Source organism: Narcine bancroftii, chromosome 4 (genome assembly GCF_036971445.1).
Source record: "Narcine bancroftii isolate sNarBan1 chromosome 4, sNarBan1.hap1, whole genome shotgun sequence".
Taxonomy (NCBI): Eukaryota; Metazoa; Chordata; class Chondrichthyes; order Torpediniformes; family Narcinidae; genus Narcine; species Narcine bancroftii.
The window spans coordinates 119,388,646-119,410,386 of NC_091472.1; the positions used below are offsets into that span (position 1 = coordinate 119,388,646).

General features: G+C 40.3%; 1 protein-coding gene across 2 annotated transcripts in view; it reads left to right on the forward strand.

Annotated features, from left to right (window-relative positions):
* txnrd2.2 (thioredoxin reductase 2, tandem duplicate 2) overlaps positions 1–21,741 on the forward strand; it is an 88,411-nt gene that overhangs the window by 14,910 nt on the left and 51,760 nt on the right. For both annotated transcript variants that reach the window (XM_069932598.1, XM_069932597.1), the window contains exons 5-8: positions 12,973–13,047; positions 13,192–13,270; positions 14,698–14,760; positions 19,091–19,158. In XM_069932598.1, the coding sequence (XP_069788699.1) occupies positions 12,973–13,047; positions 13,192–13,270; positions 14,698–14,760; positions 19,091–19,158 (285 nt within the window). The remainder of the gene's footprint in view (positions 1–12,972; positions 13,048–13,191; positions 13,271–14,697; positions 14,761–19,090; positions 19,159–21,741) is intronic.

The following is a 21,741-nucleotide window of genomic DNA, read 5'->3' on the forward strand; positions in this document are numbered from 1 at the left end:
CATCTTTGTTATACTATAATGTTTTCTGAGGAAGCTATTGTTTTTCATTTCCCTGCACTTGGATTGTTGCCAGACAGATGATTACATCCACTATACAATAAATCCTAATGTAAGAGGCACAATTAATCTTTGCATTGACTGCTAAATAAGAGCTTTTTTAAAAAACTTTATTTATTCGTTCAAAAAATAAATAATATATGACATATACAGCAATTAAACGTGAACATGAACATTTTTAGATATATATAAAAAAAGAAAGAAGAAAGAGAACCCCCCCTCCTTCAGCCAACTCTCCTAAGGAGAGTCGTAAAAAAAGAAAAAAAGAAAGGATATTTAAAAAAAAGTTAAACATACATATTAAAATCTAATCAATATAAATTGAAATGTAAATATTCTGAATATAACAGCCACTTATTAATAAAAAAATTATAATTATAATGCAAAACATAAGTAATTTTTTCCATTATTAAATAATATTTGATCTCATTATGCCATCTATTAATATCAATAATATTTGTATCTTTCCACATACTAGCAATACATTTTTTCGCTACGGATAAAGCTAAATATACAAAAGCAAGCTGAAACTTATTTAATCCCAAGCCTTTCAGAGGTTGCAAACTACCCAATAAAAATACTGTTGGATCTAAAACTATTTTAATCTTGTACAGATATTCTAAAAACGATTGAATTTTCTTCCAAAAAGATTGTATATGTATACATGACCAAACAGCATGGAAAAAAAGTTCCAACCGTATCACCACATCTAAAACACAAATCTGATTCAAACGCTTGGATCTGGATTGCCATCTTGGATTTTTTAACTTTCTTCGGAGATTTATCTAATAAAGGTTCCAAAACACAATTAAAATCACCACCAACTAAAACATTATCATTAGCTTGACCCAAACATAAAAATACATCTGAAATAAATACTTCATCATCTGCATTTGGAGCATAAATATTAAGTAAAGTCCAAAATTCACTAATAATCTTACAATTCAATTTAAGAATACATCCTGCCTTTTCCTCCATTGATTGTAATTCAAAAGATAAATTTTTATGTATCAAAATTGCTACACCTTTAGCTCTAGTATTAAATGAAGAAGAATATACATGCCCAACCCAATCCCTTTTTAATTTCACGCTTTCCTTCACATTCAAATGTGTTTCTTGTAAAAAGGCAATATCAATTTTCATTTTCTTAATATACGCCAAGACTCGCTTACGTTTAATCGTACTATTTAATCCTTGAACATTAAAAATAGCAAACCTCAACTTTGACATATCTACTATTATTACTAAATACCAATAATATCTTGATATAAAAACTCAAATCAATGTATATAGGCCCTCCAATTAAAAAAAAATCACAAATTAAAAACTAAGAAAAAAGTTAAAAATAAAAAGATAATAAAGAAAAGAAAAAAACCCCCCCTCAAAAAAACTACAAAAAGGTAGTAATCCCCTGGTGGATCACCCACCAGTGGCTGATGACTAGTAAAGAACTTAGTGCAAATCGCTCCCTCCCCAGCCAAACAATCAGTAACATCAAAGTATTATAATAATAAGAGAAAAAATAAAATAAGAAAATTTTTCTTTTCATCCAAAAGACTCCAATCTTGAAGATCCCATTTCAGAAGGAGGTAGACTCCTTCCATTCCCATTTTTCCCATTTCTGCCATTTCTTCCGTTTCCAGAGCTACCAAATTTTTCTTTAGGAGTTAATGGTGAACTACGTCTTTGTCCTCTTATATCTGGCAATGAGTCAGCAAAAATTATTGCTTCACAATCAGTTTCAAAAAACCGAAATTGATAGTCTCCGTAAAACACCTTCAACACTGCAGGGTAACGAAAAGTAGACTTATAACCTTTACACCACAAAACTTCTTTAACTGGATTGAATCGACGTTGACGTTGAATGACATCTTGACTCAGATCAAGATTAAAAAAAGACTGTGCTATTCTGAATCAATAATGAGGTTTGTCGTTGTCTCGCATTTTGTACTGCAAGTCGAAGTATTGCTTCTCTATCCAAATAACTCAAACATTGAATTATTACCGGTCTTGGTGGTTGACCAGCTGAGGGTATTCTTCTTAAAGCTCTATAGGCTCTTTCCAGTGCCAATCCCCCAGGGAAAAATTCTTGTCCTAATATTTGCGGAATCCAGTCTTTAAAAAAAACGAAGAGGATCTTGTCCTATACCTTCTGGCAAACCAACAATTTTCACATTTTTCCTTCTGCTTTGATTTTCCAAATAATTATTTTTCTTTGTAGCTCCTTCTCTCGATCTCCCAATTTTATGACTGATTTTTCCACCTTCAACACTTTTTCTGTTAGAAGTCACTTGTTTACAGTCCAAAAAAGCAGTCTGAAATTTTTTTAAAAACTTCATAAGATGCATCCACACGTGCCTTAACCATATTTAATTCTGAACTTATACCAGCATTCATTTGAGCCATTTCATTCATTAGAGATGTCAACAAAGGTTGAATAACTGCATTCAGTTGCATACATTGTGAATCTGTAAATCTCGGCTCTGCTCTCTCTGACATGGTGGCAGAATAAGGTAACTGCAGCTCCTGCTGCAGTTCAGCAGAAGGCATTTTAAAAGTTTGACTGGGGGTCTGGATTCCCAGCGACGGCACCCCGATTTCCTCAGGGGGTCGCTGCTGGTCTCCCCCCGCATCTTGTTGCTTTCTCATCAAACCTTCTTCCGGAGAATGGGTAATTCCAGCGCCATCCTTCATTTGGTGAGTAATAGGTTTTTTTTCAGCCCCCACAGGCTATCTTTAGGATTTAGGCAATGAAGAAATTGAGCCTGGGGCTGTTTCAAGTCGTCTAGGCCCCAGATCTTCAACACTTCGAAAATGTATCTTCTTTTGAACTTGAGGTTTAGTCTTTTTACCATTAGTGGCCATAATAATTCCTCAATACTTTAAACTAAGATTTAAAAAGTTTAAACTTGAAAACAAAGGGTTAAAAAAATGGGTATTTAAAAGTCTGGCCAGAGAGGTCGAGATTGCACGTCAAGACTCTACGCTATCTTGCCATAACCCCCTAAATAAGAGCTTTTGTGAGTACCATAAAACTACTGGTCATGGCATGTATTTTAAAGATAACCTACCAGCACCGCCATTTAAAAACAGTAGCAGTACTTATACGGATTAATGATTATATAACAGTATTTTTAGATCTTTTTCTTCTCCTTCTGTTGATTAATTTGTGGAAGGGGTGTGGGAATAAATATTTAAATAACTTCCTCAGCTGATAATGTGGGGGAGCTCAAGTAATACTGTTAGAATATAGTACAATAGAGGACAGTACAGACTCTTTGGCCCATGATGTTGTGCCAATCTATATAAGCCTACTCCATAAAAGTAATTCATCCCTACCTCAAACCCATAACCCTCTATTTTTGTTACATCTATGTGTCTATCTAAGACTCTTTTAAATGTTCTTCCACCTCCATACATTGCAGACACTCACCGCTCTCTGTGTAAAACAAAACTTACCTCTGATGTCTCCCCTAAACATTTCCCCACTTACCTTAAACACATATCCTCTGGTATTTGCGATTGTTGCTCTAGAAAAAAGGTGTCAGTTGTCCTAACTTCGACCTTCATAATCTTTTTACCTCTATGAAATTGCCTCTTGCCCTTTGTCAGTCCAAATAGAAAAGCTCTATCAACCATGCTTCATATGACATTCTCCAATCCAGATATCTTGTTAAATCTCTCCATCCTTAATGAGGTGACCAGAACTGAATGCAATATTCTAAATGTGGTCTATCCAAAATTCTGCATAGCTCCAACATTACCTCACAGTCTTTGAACTCAATCCCCTGACTAATGAAGGCCAATACATTGGCCTTCTTAACCAGCCTATCAAATTGTGCAACAACCTTGAGGGATCTGAGGACCTGGACCCCAAGATCTCAATTTTCCTCCACACTATAGAATCCTGCCGTTATCCATGTACACCGCTTTCAAGTTCGACCTTCCAAAGTGCATCACTTCACGTGAATCTGGATTAAACTCCATCTGCCACTTCTCCACCCAATTCTGCATCCTGTCCATAAGCTGTTATAACCTACAATAACCTTCTTTATCTGCAACACCTCCAACCTTTATCATCTGCAAACATACTTACCCACCCCTTGACTTGTTCATCTAAGTCATTTATAAAAATCTCAAAGAGCAGGGCTCCAGAACAGATCCTTATGGAATGCCACTAGTCACAGATCCTTAGGTAGAATGCTTGCATCATTTATCACACTCTGCAGGCAACCCAATTCTGAATCCCAGCAATTGAGGTTCCTTGAATCCCATGCCTCATGAGCCTACCATGGGGAACATTATCAAATCCACTGCATTACCTTCATCAATTTCCTTTGTCACTTCATTAAAAAGCACAATTAAACTTGTGAGCCCTGACCTGCCTCTCACAAAGCCATGATGAATATCCCTAAAAATATGCTTTTCTAAATGCTTGTTAGACCTATTCCTAAGAATCCTCTCCAATAGTATGCCCACCACTGACACAAGACTCAAACTGAACCATAATTTCCAGGATTATTCCTCTCGTCCACCTTGAACAAGGGGACTATATTTGCCATTAAAAAAAAATCCTTTGTTCCTCTCCTATGACCAGGGAGAATGCAGAGATAATTGTCAGCACTTGCAAGCTTCCCTTCCAAGTGTCTCACCTTCCTGATTTGGAAATGTATTGACAATCCAGGAATTCCTATCTCAGCAATGCCACGGGAATAGATCGACAGAAGAATGGCAAAAGTTCAAAAAGATGGTTCATGCTTTCTTCTTGGATATTAAGGAATGGGCAACAAATTATGTCTGTATCTTGGAAATAACTAACAAGTAGTTATTTGTGGTAATACTCAAAATATAAACGAGATGTTTTGTCACTTTGAAATAGATCATGTATCCCAAGTAAGGAATATGGTATTAACTGTTTTTAACATTTTCCCAGCTGGTTTTATTTTTGTGATAAATCTGACAAAAGGAATAATTGAGAAATACAGTGCTTCATTTGACAAAGAGCCTTTGGTGGTAACTCATCACGTTTCAGAGTATGCTGCTTGCTAGAGTTTATTTTTTACTCGTGACTTGATGTCCCAGATTACTAGTGCATTGTTCGTAACTTCTGATCATAGGAATGTGACTTTGTCCATGAAATGGGATTGTTCATTTTAGACCAAGAGAGGAGATCCATATCAGTATCATAGAGTTAGTAAAATTGTAAATTAACCAGAATTTGGTGAGATGACTTGACATTTGTGTTGGGAGAAGGAAATAAATTTCCAACTGTTGAATTTTCATCAGGATTGGACAAGGTTTCAAATGAAAGCAAATCCTGAAATAATGAAAGGGATGGGTCAGAGGGAAGGAAGATGCGAGATAATAAGGTGGAAGGCAGGAAAGGATAAAAGATAGAAAAAATAATGGTGCAAAGCAATAAAACATAGTAAAAAGGCAAGGGAAGAAAAAAGATGGCTGTAGACAAGTTGAATGATACTTGCAAATATATTCTGTTGTGGTGTGGATATTTCTTTCCATCAGTGATGTAATGAGACTGACCCAGGTTCCTATTCTGTATACCAATGTATTTAATTACAATACCAAGAAGTTACTATTACAATCTTTTGAAAGAAAGAACCGTGAGCTGTCAATATGACTGCAGAGGAAACAAGCTACAGTATAACTCCGATTATCTGAAATCGGATTCTCTGAAATCCTCATTTGTCTGAATTTTTAAAAAAAATTCAGATTAAATGAGGATATCTGAAACAAATCAGAAATCCTCATTTATTCAAATATTTTTCAGAGCCAAATTGACCTCACAGGTGGAAAAAAATAAATTGCCATGAAATTAGGACAACGATTGTCCTTTTCAGGCAACTCCCTCCCCTCTTGCTTTTCATTTCTTCTTTACCTTCCCCTATTGATTTTCTCTCCCTCTCAAACTGTGTGCCTCCCAGCTGCAATGGTCGGAGGAATCCCTTGTCCCAGCTTCATCAAGGAGGCGGCTTCTCTGGCAGGAGCAGGACTTCTGGCTCAGTGGCATTCCTTCCCTCCCCTTCCCTCCCTCTCTCTCCCCTTCCTTCCCTCTCCTCCCTCCCTCTTTGGTACAATGGAGCTCCCGACACTGAACCCTCCCCTCAGCTTCCCCTGGTGTGCATGTATGATAGGCTTTGGAGAGAATTCAGAATCAAGGCTCAGGATTCAAGAGCTTCAGTGACAAGGGAGGCAGGAGCCCTCCAACTCGCCAGTGAGTATTCCACAGGCACGGGAAGGCTCTTCAGAGATCGGCGGCAGTGGTTGGTCGGTCTCGGTGATTGGCGGCAGCGTTGCAGCCAGCTTTTTTTTGGTGAGAATTGAACAATGCTTTAAAAAGCCTTCCCTTGTTGTTTGTTTGTTGTTTACACATTGATGCGCCATCCGATGCTGAGGAACTTTGGGGGACATCCGATGCGCTCTAGTATTTGCCAAAGCCCTTTCCTGCTCACGGTGTCGAAGGCTTTGGTGAGGTCAACAAAGGTGATGTAGAGTCCTTTGTTTTGTCCCCCAAAGTTCCTCAACATGATTATCCAACTGCACGAAAACCAACAAGGTCGGGTCAGATACAGCAATGAGCTCTCTGAACCCTTCTCCATTAACAATGGCGTGAAGCAAGGCTGTGTTCTCGCACCAACCCTCTTTTCAATCTTCTTCAGCATGATGCTGAACCAAGCCATGAAAGACCCCAACAATGAAGACGCTGTTTACATCCGGTACCGCACGGATGGCAGTCTCTTCAATCTGAGGCGCCTGCAAGCTCACACCAAGACACAAGAGAAACTTGTCCGTGAACTACTCTTTGCAGACGATGCCGCTTTAGTTGCCCATTCAGAGCCAGCTCTTCAGCGCTTGACGTCCTGCTTTGCGGAAACTGCCAAAATGTTTGGCCTGGAAGTCAGCCTGAAGAAAACTGAGGTCCTCCATCAGCCAGCTCCCCACCATGACTACCAGCCCCCCCACATCTCCATCGGGCACACAAAACTCAAAACGGTCAACCAGTTTACCTATCTCGGCTGCACCATTTCATCAGATGCAAGGATCGACAATGAGATAGACAACAGACTCGCCAAGGCAAATAGCGCCTTTGGAAGACTACACAAAAGAGTCTGGAAAAACAACCAACTGAAAAACCTCACAAAGATAAGCGTATACAGAGCCGTTGTCATACCCACACTCCTGTTCGGCTCCGAATCATGGGTCCTCTACCGGCACCACCTACAGCTCCTAGAACGCTTCCACCAGCGTTGTCTCCGCTCCATCCTCAACATCCATTGGAGCGCTTACATCCCTAACGTCGAAGTACTCGAGATGGCAGAGGTCGACAGCATCGAGTCCACGCTGCTTAAGATCCAGCTGCGCTGGATGGGTCACGTCTCCAGAATGGAGGACCATCGCCTTCCCAAGATCGTGTTATATGGCGAGCTCTCCACTGGCCACCGTGACAGAGGTGCACCAAAGAAAAGGTACAAGGACTGCCTAAAGAAATCTCTTGGTGCCTGCCACATTGACCACCGCCAGTGGGCTGATAACGCCTCAAACCGTGCATCTTGGCGCCTCACAGTTTGGCGGGCAGCAACCTCCTTTGAAGAAGACCGCAGAGCCCACCTCACTGACAAAAGGCAAAGGAGGAAAAACCCAACACCCAACCCCAACCAACCAATTTTCCCCTGCAACCGCTGCAATCGTGTCTGCCTGTCCCGCATCGGACTTGTCAGCCACAAACGAGCCTGCAGCTGACGTGGACTTTTTACCCCCTCCATAAATCTTCGTCCGCGAAGCCAAGCCAAAGAAAGAAGACACATTGATGCAAATGATTTGCTGTTGCTACTGGGCTATTTTTTAAAAATGACCAGATCTCTGAAAAAAAAATTTATCTGACAGGCCTGGTCCTGACCATTTCAGATAATCGGAGTTGTACTATAATTTGATTTTTTTGCCTGACATGTACTGTAGAAGTTGAAAGTTAGAACACTACTGTTTTTAATTTTCTAAGGTGTTTCTGCTTAAAGACATTGGTTGGAAATGAGTTAATCTGTTTTGAATTTGTGTGGCACCAGTCTGATGATCTCACCTGTCAGCCAAAGGCACATTTGGGCAGTGAGGCGCCAGTCGAAAGTGACTAGAATACAAAGAATGTTAGTTTGATAATGCTCTCTGAACCCAATGGCAAGTCTACAGTGTGTGTTGGCTCACACCTCTGACGTGATGAAGAAGTCATTCTAACCTGTCTGCTCTTTGACTGATGCACAATAAACATACAGCTGTCAGATTGCTTCAGGGAGGCGTTTCCATCAGGCAACAAAAATAGCAGGTGTTTGATTCATGCTGTGTGTCCTCAGGCAGATAGTATCCTTCAGTCATCAGTTGATGGACTGTATGTACATTTTGTAGTGCAGGTGGACATACAAAATAGATTACAAGAAGCTCACCGAGAAAGGTTGTAAATAAGAAATAAACATTAATTTTAGAAATTTAAAATTAATTGTTACTGTATTGAAGAAACTGTATTAATGTAGTGAATTGGGTAGGACCTGTTGAATGTGATTCTGGAGATTATGGGGTTCGCCTCTGAGGAAGGATTACCAATAAGAAACCTGGAACTATACTCGTTGGGATTTAGAAAAATGAAAGGTAATCTTGACACACAAAATTATGAAAGGAGCAGATGAGATTGAAGCAGGAAAGTTGTTTCCACTGGTCGATGAGACTAGAACTAGGGGATATAGCCTCAAGATTCAGGGGAAAGTAGATTTAAGCACTTCTCCCTGAGAGAAGAGAATCTGTGGAATTCTCTGCCCAAAAAGGCAGTAAAGACTGCCAAGTTCAATAAATTTAAAATACAAATAGGTGGAATTTTGCATAGAAGGAAAATTAAAGGTTATGGGGAATGAGCATGTATGTGTCGCTGAGTCTATAGTCAGTTCAACCATGATCTTATTGAATGGCAGACTAGGCTCTACAGGCCAGATGGTTGACTTCTATTTCTGAGGTTCTTGTGTTGCAGAGAGCAGATAGAGGCATTGCAGTTGGCATGATGTATGGACAAAATTGAATGAGGTCATTAATTTAAAATTATGAATTTGTGGCAAATGCTAATTCTGCCATGAATATCAAAATTAATTAATTTAAAGAAGGATGAGAGTACCAGACAAAGGTCTGGAAAAGACTGGCTGAAATGGCTTTGGGGATAAACCTTAGTTATTTGGAACCCCTTGGGTTGCTATCCTAGGTGGTCAAATTGTTAAGTGAATTTGTGATAGAATTGCTCGCAGAATAGAGTCGTAGGATAGTTGCAAAAGTTAGTATCCTTATCCTTTCCCCCCCCCCCCCCCCCCCCCCCCCCCCGCCTTCACCAGCATTGAAATGAATTGGCTTGCTGTTCCTGTCTCAGGACTAATCTGGGGGAGAGGCAGCAGAAAGGGTTTCCCTTTATAAAGTGTCATTTGACCCAACATCTTGGTATTGGTTGAAAATGTGCTGCCTAGCCTCATCATCTCAACTCTATTTCTGCATCTTGGTATATTTGACAATAAACCTGAACTAATCCCACATCCCACCACTGTCAGTAGCCCTGCAGGTCACAGCTTGCATCTAACTACAATATTTTGTAAATGTGATGAGCATTTCTGCCTTCTCCATGCTTTCAGGCCCGATCTTTGGACAATGAAACTTTCTATTAACACATGTATTATCTTTCTACTAATTACTTGCTCCTTGTTTTAACATCAAGAGAAATTAGGAAGGGTATGGAACTTGGTTCCATAAATCTGCTATGCAATTTTATAAGATACAGCTGATCATTCCTTTTATGAAAATACTTGCAAAATATTCATCAGGAACCTTTTCCACATTCTCTGCTTCCACACACAGGTTATATCATTTGGTCCCTCTTTCTTTATGTACTTTGAAAGCTACACAAGATCATGAATAGTCTGGACAAGCTAAGGAGGAACTGCTCCAACTGCAAGGGTTAAGAACGCAACTTTAAGGATGGCAAAAGAACCAAAGGTGGCATGAATAAGTTTTTTCATACAGTGGTGGTGATCTAAAACTATCTGGAGGGCAGAATACTTTTTTTTTAAATTACTTACCTAATTAATAATTTGTTCCCTTCCCTCCCCACACGGAAAAGATTTGGCTTGCAAATCCTACATTAGGTCTAAACTGAGGCAGAGTCAGTAAAAGGTACCCCTTTGTAAGTGCTACAAAATTAAAGCAAGTCTGACTTCTGTATCAGAGTGCAGTAAGCAACCATCAGTGAAGAAATGTTGAGATTGGAGGCTTGACTTGTAAGGAGATGCTGGATCAACTGAGACTGTTTCCCTGGAACATAGGAAGCTAAGGGGTGACCTTACAGAAGTATATCAGATGACATATAGGCAGCATCAATAAGGTCATACTCTTTAAGGTTAATGGGCATAGCTTTCAGATGAAAGTGGAAATATTTAAAAAAAGGTCTTGAGGGACACCTTTTCATATTGAGGGTGGTGGGTATGTGGAGTGAGCTGCCAGAGGAAACGTAGAGGTGAGTACAATTGCAACATTCAAAAGACATTTGGACAGGAACATGAATAGAGGAATAAGGTACAAATACAGGCAAATGGGGACGATCTTAGGGAGGAGACAAGGACCTGTTTCCATGTTATAAAACATTTTGGCTCTCATGACCGTGAGTTCAGAACTTGTGTGTTTGCCCAGGGATCCTGAACTTGGTGGTGCTTGCTTGGAGAAATGTCAACAATTCAGCACAGTGCTGTTATAATTTCCTGCATGTCCGGGCTCATGATTTGCCTTTAACAAATTCAGGCAAGTTTTCCAATAATGGCTGGGTGAAAGTCCAGTCTACAAAATGATAAAACACTACAGCATTTAGACTTATAGCATGGTAACAGGCCCTTTCGGCCCATGACTCTGTATCGCCCAATTACACCTAATTAACTTACAATCCATGGTACGTTTTGAATGGTGGCAAGAAACTGGAGCCCCCAGAGGAAACCCACACAGGCACGGGGAGAACGTACAAACTCCTTACTAACAGCGTGGGATTCAAACCCGAGGTTGCTGGCATTGTAACAGCGTTGCGCTAACCATTGTTGCAGACAAACTCACGTAAATTAATTTGGCTCTGTCTAACATGATGGGTGGGTGGTTGGCAGAGGATGGAGAAAATTTGTCTTATCTATATATTTAAACAATTGCAGGCTGTTGAAGATGCTCCAGACCCTCCAGTCTGTACCAACCCATTGCTATGCTATGTCATTCACAGTATACACAATTCATAGCTGGCCCAAAACCACATGGATACTTTGACAGGAATGAAACTGCATAACAAGCCAGGCTAATTTTGCAGAGGATGGTTATGGGAAATTACTCACTAATCCACATGGTTATTCGAAATTACGAGATATCAATAACCTGAATTTCCTGCTCCAACCAGAAACCAGTCTCTCGAAAGAATTCCCTTTGATTAGATTGTGCCATTGAAATTGAATTTTTTTTGGTTCTTAGAGTTTCTATGATCTTATTTCAAGTTACGTTTTTATTTTATTAGCTAACCTTACTGTTTGAACAAACAGAATCATTTTAGTTTTTCTCTCTTAAATAAAAGTTGGTTTTTGAAGCTCCATTCATAAAAGATATAGTAATTTCCATTTTCACCTCATTCGTTTTCTTGTTTTGATCTTTAAAAAAGGATGATAAAACTCGTGAACAATACTGAGTTGACCTTATTTGATTATCATTGGATTATTTTTGAAATAGTCCCAGTACATAAATAGTATCATGAGAATCGTCTGAGTGGGCCTCTGATGGCCTCCTCAGCTTGTTTCACCATTCATGCATAAATCATTTGTATCTATCCCACTTTCCAGTTCTATCTCTGTCATTCCTTGATTAGTGCTTGAATATTCCATTGATTGTGGTCTTGAATACATTTACTGAGCATTTACAGTCTTAGGGTAGTGAATTTGTGAGGTTCTCAAGTCTTCAATGAAGAAATTTCTCCATGTTTCAGCACTAAATGTTCAACTCCAAATCCTGAGTTTAAATTTCTCCTTGCCTGCATTCCAAGGCTTTTTCCCCTCAGTGAGGAGAGTTTCAGAATGTAAGTCTGTCAAGTCTTCTAATACTTCATGCATTTAAATTATTCTGAAATCCAGACAATATTAACCCCACTTAAGTTATCTCTTTTCATAAGATACTGCTGATCCCAAGAAATTTGATGAAACATAATTGTACATCTTCTAAGACAAATATAGCACAATAATCCCAGAGATAAGTAACTTGATGAATTAGTTTAGATTTAGTCTACCCAAATTACTTTTCACTCTCTTTCATTCCAAGTATAAAAACTTCCAAATTACCATCTTTATTCAAAACAAAAATACTCATGAAAAGAATGCTCTCCTGCATTTCGGTCGATCCCTTCCCTCCGGATTTATGCCACAAACATTTCTGCAAGCACCCTAGGTGTTATTTCAGTTTTCACATCAATTACTTTGTTAAAGTTCCATGAAAATGTGAATATTTGTTTTGAATTAACTTTGCAGTGAACTTGCCAGCAACAATAACAACATCACATTGTAAGCCAGGAACATAGGGTTAAGTTGCATAGCCCAGCTTTGCTTGCTGTGGTTGTTTCAGAGACACTTTGTAGAAGTTGAAACTGGCTCTTGTTTGGACTGTCAGTTTTAGCACAGTACTGATGAAGCATTGCTTCATCAGTGGTGTGGTATTTTGGGTAAATTGCTATGCAGAAGGATTGGGGCATTTGGGTTGCATTATAGGCCTCTTCCTGATTCCATTGCTTTATTCAGTGTTTCGATATAGCATTGGTTTTTAGATACAATATTTAAATCCCTTCACTATAACCATTCCCTTCCTTTCCTTCCTTAGGAGTGTCATGGCAAATGCTATTCAAGACCATGTGAAATCCTTAAACTGGGGACATTTTGTGCAACTTCAAGATAAGTGAGTGTAAGATGCGTCTGCTTTACATTGGAACTTGTGTGATCTTTTAGTTTCTTAGACATGTATAAGTTTTCATCTATCAGAAATAATATTTAATAAGTACATAATTTCTGAAGTGGAGCTTTACCCTTTCATCATTGACAGGAAGGTGAAATACCTGAATTTCAAGGGTGTTTTTGTAGACCAGCATACCATTCAAGGGGAGTCCAGAAAAGGTGAAAAGGTAAGTGTTTGAATATCTGTGATGCAAGCTTGTATGTTTTCTTTAGCGATTTGGAATATGAGGGAGGAAAACATTCTGATCAATCCGATTTTGTCCTTGATAGGGAAGAAAAGAATAAAGAGTAATCTTTCCATTAAAACCTTTCACTGGCTCAAAATGTTTATGTTGCCATATGTCAAAGACTGATAAATAACTGAATCCTATGGTCTTGGGGATACCAGAGAAGTTTACATGTCAGTTTCTCCAGCATTCATTGAATAATTTCACCGATAACTGCTTCAATTCTTTTCTACTTTTGTGCTTGGGACTGAAGCCTGTGTGTGGGGATGAGGGTGAAGGAGGAGAAATCGTGCTGATATTCCGGAATCAGATCAACAGTTCAGGTCAGGTTCCAGTTACCAACATCTTAAGTAGCATTTCTAACATAAAAAGAGTTTCTGCAACAAGGTAACTTGTGCTTGTGTCAGTCATGTAAATGTATTGGATTATGCTGAACTGCCTTTCAGAATTGCTGCCTAACCTAATCCAGATGTAGAGGCCTGATCGCGCAGGAGACACACAAGAGACTGCAGATGCTGGAATCTGGAGCAAAAAACAACCTGCTGGAGGGATTCAGCAGGTTCAGCTGAATCAGTGGGAGAAAAAGAATGATCAACATTTTGACTCTGATCTGGCCTGAAACATTGACCACTCTTTTTCTCCCACTGATTCTACTTGACCCACTGAGTTCCTCCAGCAGGTTGTTTTCTGATCACGTAGGAACTCCCAAGCATCAAGTTGGGTATCAAGAGTTCAAGGAAAACAAGGCCGAGGGTGCCGTAGCTTGGAGATCCTGTATCCAAACAAATTTACCAGAACATAAAGCTAGAATAGAGGTTTACTTTTTGACAAAGGTATCAATAAATTTAATGGCTATTAAAAGTTAAGTAAAATAGAGGCTGAGTATTAAAATTCCTCAATTTAATTAATAACTTTAAGCTATTTCAAGGTGATCATCACAAAACAAAAAACATACCTTTCCTAATTGTTTTAAGTCCCACTGAATCTGTCAGTATTTCAGACTCTCATGGCAAGCAGATAAATCCAATACTGAGCACTGTCAAAATTTGTCTATTGCTTTGACAAGGTTGCTATGATATCTCAATAAGCAGAGAAGTTGTGCCATTGGAACATAATAATGATTTAACAACTGTATGTAGAAATGAGAACAAAAATTTCTCTTTTGAAACATCCAAGTGATGATACTGTACCATCTCTTGAGAATTGCACTCAAAGGTTAGTCTGGATTTTTAGACCATTAATTCACCTATTGTGAGGCTTTAATTGAAATTTGTGTGAGAGATAATGAAAGGCAGTGTGTCCCTTGCAACTTTATCTGACTCGAGGGCCAATAATTTTGACAAAGTATTGATTTATTTTTTTTGCAGACCCGTCTGACTGCTGAAAACATTGTTCTAGCGGCTGGAGGGAGACCAAGGTATCCTGTAGATGTAAGTATTAATTGCCTTTTCTGAAACTTGTTGATAATTTTGCATTTAGGCTGTTGAATCTGGTAATTTATATGAAGTAATTTGCATTAAGTAAAAAGAGCACACCATAATGTTTTGATTTTCCTCATGACTGAGTATTGATGGCTTTGGTATAGAACCCTGTGGTGGATGTAAGGTAATGGCTAAAATTCTGCATTGCTAAATCAATGCTCGGTGACTCTTCGGGAGAATGAAACATTAGGCACCTCTGTTGGGTGGTAAAACTTTGCCAGACTTCTGACCTTTAACTATGGTGCACATTAGCAGATTTTGTGTCTCAATTGAGATTTAATAGAAGTTTGGTAAAAGTTGCTTGTAAAATCTCCGCAGGGTGCACAAACACAGGAAAACCAAAGTGGAAGCATTGGAAAAACATCTTCACTGACAAATTGAATCATTCAAGTTGTTTTCTTTATAAACTCAATAAGCCACAGTAAAATCATGTTCAAGTTATGGAATGGGAGTGATATTCAGAGGCTTGGACTCGGTTTAAATCACACCACAGTGGCTGAATGAAACGATGTATCTTTAATTAAAAATCCAGTATCAGCAATGAATGTGTGTCCTTGGGGGAAGGAATTCTACCACCATAACCTGTTGAGCTTTAATGCTATTTCACACGCCATGTGATTGATACTAACTTATTGCCCAAGGAAGGCACTCGGTCAGTGTTAGACACTAAATGCTGATCTGCGGATCTCTGAGTGAGACTGTTTGAATCTCGACGATGCGCTTTGCTGGGTGGCTTTCGCTTTGTGCATTGTTTAGTCTACCTTGTCCAACAGCAGTTGGTATCAGAGTTGTGCTTTTCAAAGTCGAATGTAATTCCATTTTCGTGTTCTTTTTTTTAAATGTTTTATTTTTCACACCATAAATCACATTAGCCATGATATACACTATTTCTTTTTCACACATATACAGTGACTTTTCCTCCCCCCCCCTTTCCTCCCAAACCACCCCCCCACCCCCCCCCCCCTCATCCATTTTAGGTATACAATCTAGGTTGCATTAAGCCAGTCAGACAATGTTGTCATTCAACAAAATTACACCAGAAATTCTACTGAGTCCATTCTTTTCTTTCCTTCTCCTTCCATCAACTTAGGTAATGTTTGTCCCCGGTAGGTTTTCGCTATTGTATTTAATGTAAGGCTCCTATACTTGTTCGAATATTTCAATATTATTTCTTAACCTATATGTTATTTTTTTCTAATGGAATACATTTATTCATTTAAATTTAGTAGTTTCTTCCTTTTAATTTGGTTATGTATTCCATTAATATTTAAAGACATATAGTTCAGCGTAGCCCTTTTATATTTTGTTTATCTTCTCTTTCCGTTTTTCCATCATTACCTTTCCTCCTTTTCCATTTCTGTTTTCTTATTTTCAACTCTTTATAAGACAACATTCCTACAACATCCAACTTTTTCCTTATTCTCCTATTTCTATCTTATTTATCCCCAATCTCCCCTTCACCTCCTGAGTTGTCCTTTATCCCTTGTCGGACAACCACATCTCCCCTCTCCATTTGGATTTGCGAATCCACTCGCAAGCGTCAACGGATTTTGCAGTGACCGCTATTTCCCCCCACCCCGCCTCCCACAGAAAAGATTTCACTTTTCATATGTCACAAAGGTCACTCTTAATTCCCTCCTTATTCTCTCTATTCCATTACCTTCCCTTATTAATTCTTGTCTATACTATCTATATTTTCCTCTAAGTACAGATACATTCATGTATGCTCATTGTCTCTATTCACTCTTATACCTCTTTACCCGCATACATATCAATCGTGATCATTTTTACTCTCATTACCCGTCTTCATCCCTCAGTCTATTTTTGTCTTTACCCACATACATATCAATCGTGATCATTTTAACTCTCATTACCCGTCTTCCTCCCTCAGTCTATTTTTGTAATTGTTCTGCAAATTTTCGTGCTTCTTCTGGATCCGAGAATAGTCTGTTTTGTTGTCCTGGAATAAATATTTTCAATACCGCTGGATGCTTTAGTATAAATTTATACCCTTTCTTCCATAAAATCGCCTTTGCTGTATTGAACTCTTTTCTCTTCTTTAGGAGTTCAAAACTTATATCTGGATAAATGAAGATTTTTTGCCCTTTATACTCCAGTGGTTTGTTGCCCTCTCTTACTTTTTCCATTGTCTTCTCCAGTACCTTTTCTCTTGTAGTATATCTTAGGAATTTTACTACAATAGATCTTGGTTTTTGTTGTGGTTGTGGTTTAGAGGCCAATGCTCTATGTGCCCTTTCTATTTCCATTTCTTGCTGTAGTTCTGGACATCCTAGGGTATTAGGGATCCACTCTTTTATAAACTCCCTCATATTCTTGCCTTCTTCATCTTCCTTAAGGCCCACTATCTTTATGTTATTTCTTCTGTTATGGTTTTCCATTGTATCTATTTTTTGAGCTAGTAGTTCTTGTGTCTCTTTAGTTTTTTTATTAGATTTCTCCAATTTCTTTTTTAAGTCTTCTACCTCCATTTCTGCTGCTACTGCCCGCTCTTCCATCTTGTCCATTTTCTTTCCCATTTCTGTTAAGGTCATCTCCATTTTATTTATTTTCTCTTCTGTGTTGTTTATTCTTTTTCTTAAATCCTTAAATTCCTGTGTTTGCCATTCTTTAAATGACTCCATGTATCCTTTAATAAGAGCAAGTATATCCTTTATCTTGCCTTTCTTTTCTTCTTCTATTTCACTGTACTCTTCCTCTTCCTCTTCTTCTTCCTCTGGGTTGACCATCTGTTGTTTCTTTGGTGCCCTTTCCTCCTCTTCTTTCTTGTTTCTATTGTCTTCTGTGGTCTCTTCTTGCTGCAGGTGTTCTGCAGCTGTCGTTGCCGGCTGTGGAGATCGACTCCCCAGCTGGTCCCCCCTCCCGTCGGTGTGTTTTTTTTTCATTCGCATCGCGCATGCGCGGTTGCGCACTTTTACTCGGCTCTGCGAGCCATTTTTGTAGTCCATTATTTACCGACCTGAGGGAGCGGGTTTCTCTCTCCGCAGCGGGCCTCTTCGGACAGGTAAGGCCTTCACCTTTTTCCTCCTTTGTCTTCTCTTCCTCTCTTCTTACCGTTGCTTTCGATTTTTCTTTTTTTGTCACTATCTTCTTTCCACCTTTATACTCACTTTTCTGTAACTTTTATTTCTGTGCCTTTGTGTTTTCCTTTGTTTTTCCCGACTTTTCTGGAGAGGGCTGGAGTTCACCGTCCGGCCACTACTCCATCACGTGACTCCTCCCATTTTCGTGTTCTTCATGCAATTACAGTCAAGCGTTGCTTAACATCTGCGACACGTTCTGTGAAATAGGATGTTATGGACGTTGTTCGAACACCATATTATATAGTTAGCAAAGCTCTATGGGATACCTGTATTGATCTGTAATATTTTCAAAAGAAAATTAAAAAGAGAGATAATGCTACAACACTTGAGACCCACGATACACGAGATTGGATGCTGCTGCCTACGAGTTGAAGCATGCACTGTTATACAGTAAAATTTTTATTTGTAAGTAGGGAAAATTCACATTAAAATAATGATAGAAAGCACAGTACATAAGCCAGTAACGTAGGTGTTTATTATGACTCAAGACATTTGTAATATAGGTTATATATGTATTGTACCATTATACGCCTGGCAGCACAATTGCTTTGTGTACATGAGATACATGTATTGCGTGCAGGAAGCTGTTATGTTTACTACGCCCAGTTCCATCTGCAATGTCCCATTCTCCACTTGGGATTTCTGAACTCTGTTATAACCTTATGGAACTATGGACATGTAGGCGGTTGGATGTTGCCCAAACAGACGTTATGGAGCGCATGACTATAATCACATGGTTTGATTTTTGTGTTCTTTTTATTCAGTCTGCAGTTGTGATAATGCAGATTGTGTGGGCTTGTGTTGGTTCAGCCCCACAGATAAGCATGCCCCAAGCACATTTACTTGCAATCAACGTTGCTAGATGTCCATTATAGGAAGTAAAAATCCAGATGTATTTTCTCTGCTCATGAGGTGAATGAAAATGGCTTTGCTGATTTTGAGATCTCTGTGGCTGTGTTTCGGATGATTTGGCATATGGCATCCAGCAGCTGCTTCATATAGATTATAATTTTGTTGGACTCTTTCTAATTAAATGAGTGTCATCTTTGAGAATAGTATTTCTACAGTAGATCTCTTTTGGAACAGCTTTCTTCACCCCATTTGCTGTTTATTTCCTTGCAGCAGACCAAAACGTAGAACAGTATTTTGACTGTAAAGTGATCATTTACTTTTGAAAGATTCCAGGGGCCGAACTTGGCATTTCCAGTGATGATCTTTTCTGGCTACAAGAGTCACCTGGAAAAACGTGAGTAAAGCGTCTATTCAACTGGATATGAATGTATTTCACTGGATGATCTACTGGAAATGGGAATAGTTATTTGGATTTAAACTGTGCTTGACACTGCTATTCAATGAGTATTTCCAATAGTAAACTGCACATTATTCTTGATCGACCACCTTTTTTTTAAAAAAAAATCTCAAGTTGGCCACTTAATGAGCTGCCCACAGTGTGCCTGATGTTTAAAACTTGAATCCATCCACCAGAAAAATACATCAGACTTCATTACAAGCTCTTATTCTGATGTTTTCAAAATGCATTTACTGAAGAGAGCCAAGGTTGATTATACCTCTTTTGGGCAATATTTAAAGTTTGGTACCAAGGTCGCTACGGCTACCGCTAGGTTATAGCTCTCTGTTATAGTTGAATCCGCAGGAGACGAAAGACACACACACACCAGTAGAATGTATATGACACTGAGCTTATTCATTGGCAGCTCTGCCTTTTATAGTCAGCTCGACCATGTCACCACCAGGGCGTGGCTTGATCAGGCCGGCTGCTGATTGGTCACCTCGGATGCCCAGACCCCGATTGGGCCCCCTGCAGTCCACCGGCAGTGATTGGCCAGTTTCACCGATCAGCCGGAGGCCGATGGAAACGAGTGTTTCAGCCTGCAAGATGCTTTGGCAGTTGCCGAGTTAGACGGCCATTTCCTGTGTTGGCCTGAGATGTAGACTGCTACACGACACTCCACCCCCCCCACCCCCCAGAACCAGTGATCAGGGCACAGTTCTTAGGAGGCGACCCTGCACTGTGGGATCGGGTGTGTGATGGGCTGGTCAAAGTTCAAGTAGCCCGGTTTCAATTGGTCAAGTGTGTAGGTCTCTCCCCTGCCACTGATGTGCAAAACACAGGTGGAGCCATTGTGTCTGAGGACACGGTGTGGCCCATCGTAAGCCTGCTGTAGAGCTGGCTGGTGAGCCCTGCGTCAAACAAACACATATTTACAGTCAGTAAAGTTCTTTGGGATTCAAGTGCAGGGTTGGCTGTGGGGGTCTAGGTTTAGCAGGGGCCAGGATGCCTAGGCGCTTGTGTAGTCTAGACATTGTGGTTGCTGGCGGCTCCCTTAAGTCCTCAGAGGCTGTCACAAATTTGTCCAGTATAATTAGGGGTACGCCAGAGACTAACTCAGCAGAGGATGCCTCGCGGTCTTCCTTGTGCGGTATGGATGCCTAACAGGACCCAAGGGAGTTTATCGGCCCAGTTAGGTCCAGTGAGCCGTGCCATTAAGGCTGCCTTTAGGTGTCTGTGGAACCTCTCCACCAACCCGTTGGCCTGTGGGTGATGCACCGTGGTGGAGTTGGGTCCCCAGCGTGTGGGCTCAGGCGGTCCACAGACTGGAAATGAATTGGGCCCTCCCGTCTGATGTAAGGTGTTCGGGCACCCTGAAATGTGCTACCCAAGTATTGAGTAAAGCCCGCGCGCATGATTCGATGAAGCCTAGTGGCACTGTCTCTGGCCATATGGTCATCCGGTCGACCATTGTGAGAAGGTAACGTGCACCTCTGGATATGGGTAGGGGCCCCACAATGTCAATGTGCACATGGCTGGCTCGAATGTCTCTGGTGGAGTTTTGATATAAGACTGGATTTTGGATGACTGGCCCACAGGTCGACCTCTTTGCGAGGCCATGCCAGACATACCTGTTTGCCACCATTTTGACCAAGTCGAAAACCTGCCTCTTCCATGCAGCTGGAATGACAGGGCGAGGTTTACTCATCAAGGTGTTGCAGAGCAGTGTGTGATTGCTGAGGGTGATCTGGATGTTCTCCAGTTGTAAGCCGGTGAGTGCTGTCTGGTTCACCGGAATGTCAGTGTCTGCTTGCTGTGCCAGGGCCACATAGTCAATGCCAGGGGGAGGGTTATGCACCACTGAGATAGCCGGACAGTATAGGGTGTCGGCTACCATGTTGGATTTGCCGGCTATGTGTTCAATGTCCATTGTAAATTCGGAAATGTAGGACAGGTGCCGCTGTTGCCTGATCTGACACCTTACTGAAGGTGAAGATAAGGGGTTTGTGGTCAGTGTAAATTTTGAATTTCCTGCCCTCCAGGAAGTAATGAAAGTGCCGAGTTGCCAGGTATAAGGCTAACAGTTCTCTATCAAAGGCACTGTACGAGCTCTGGTGGCCTGAGGTGTTTACTGGAAAAGGCCAGCAGTTGCCATTGTCCATTCACCAGTTGCTCAAGAACACCGCCATCCTCTGTGCTGGAGGTGTCTGTTATGGGGGCAGTTGGGGCATCAGTCCACAGGTGCACGAGGGAGGATGATGTTGGTTAGGGGTTTTTTTTGTGGCCAAGAAGTCCTCGGTTGCCTTCTGGGTCCATTGTATGTTTTTACCAGGTCCTGCCATGAGGGGAAAGAGTGGGCTCATGATGCGGGCCGCTGCAGGTATGAAGTGGTGATAAAAGTTGATCATACCTGCATATTCTTGTAGTCCCTTCACTGTCGATGGCATGGGGAAAGAGCGAATAGCATCCACCTTAGTGGGTAACGATCTGGCTCCATGTCGGTTGATACGATGGTCCAGGAAGTCAATAGTCTCTCGG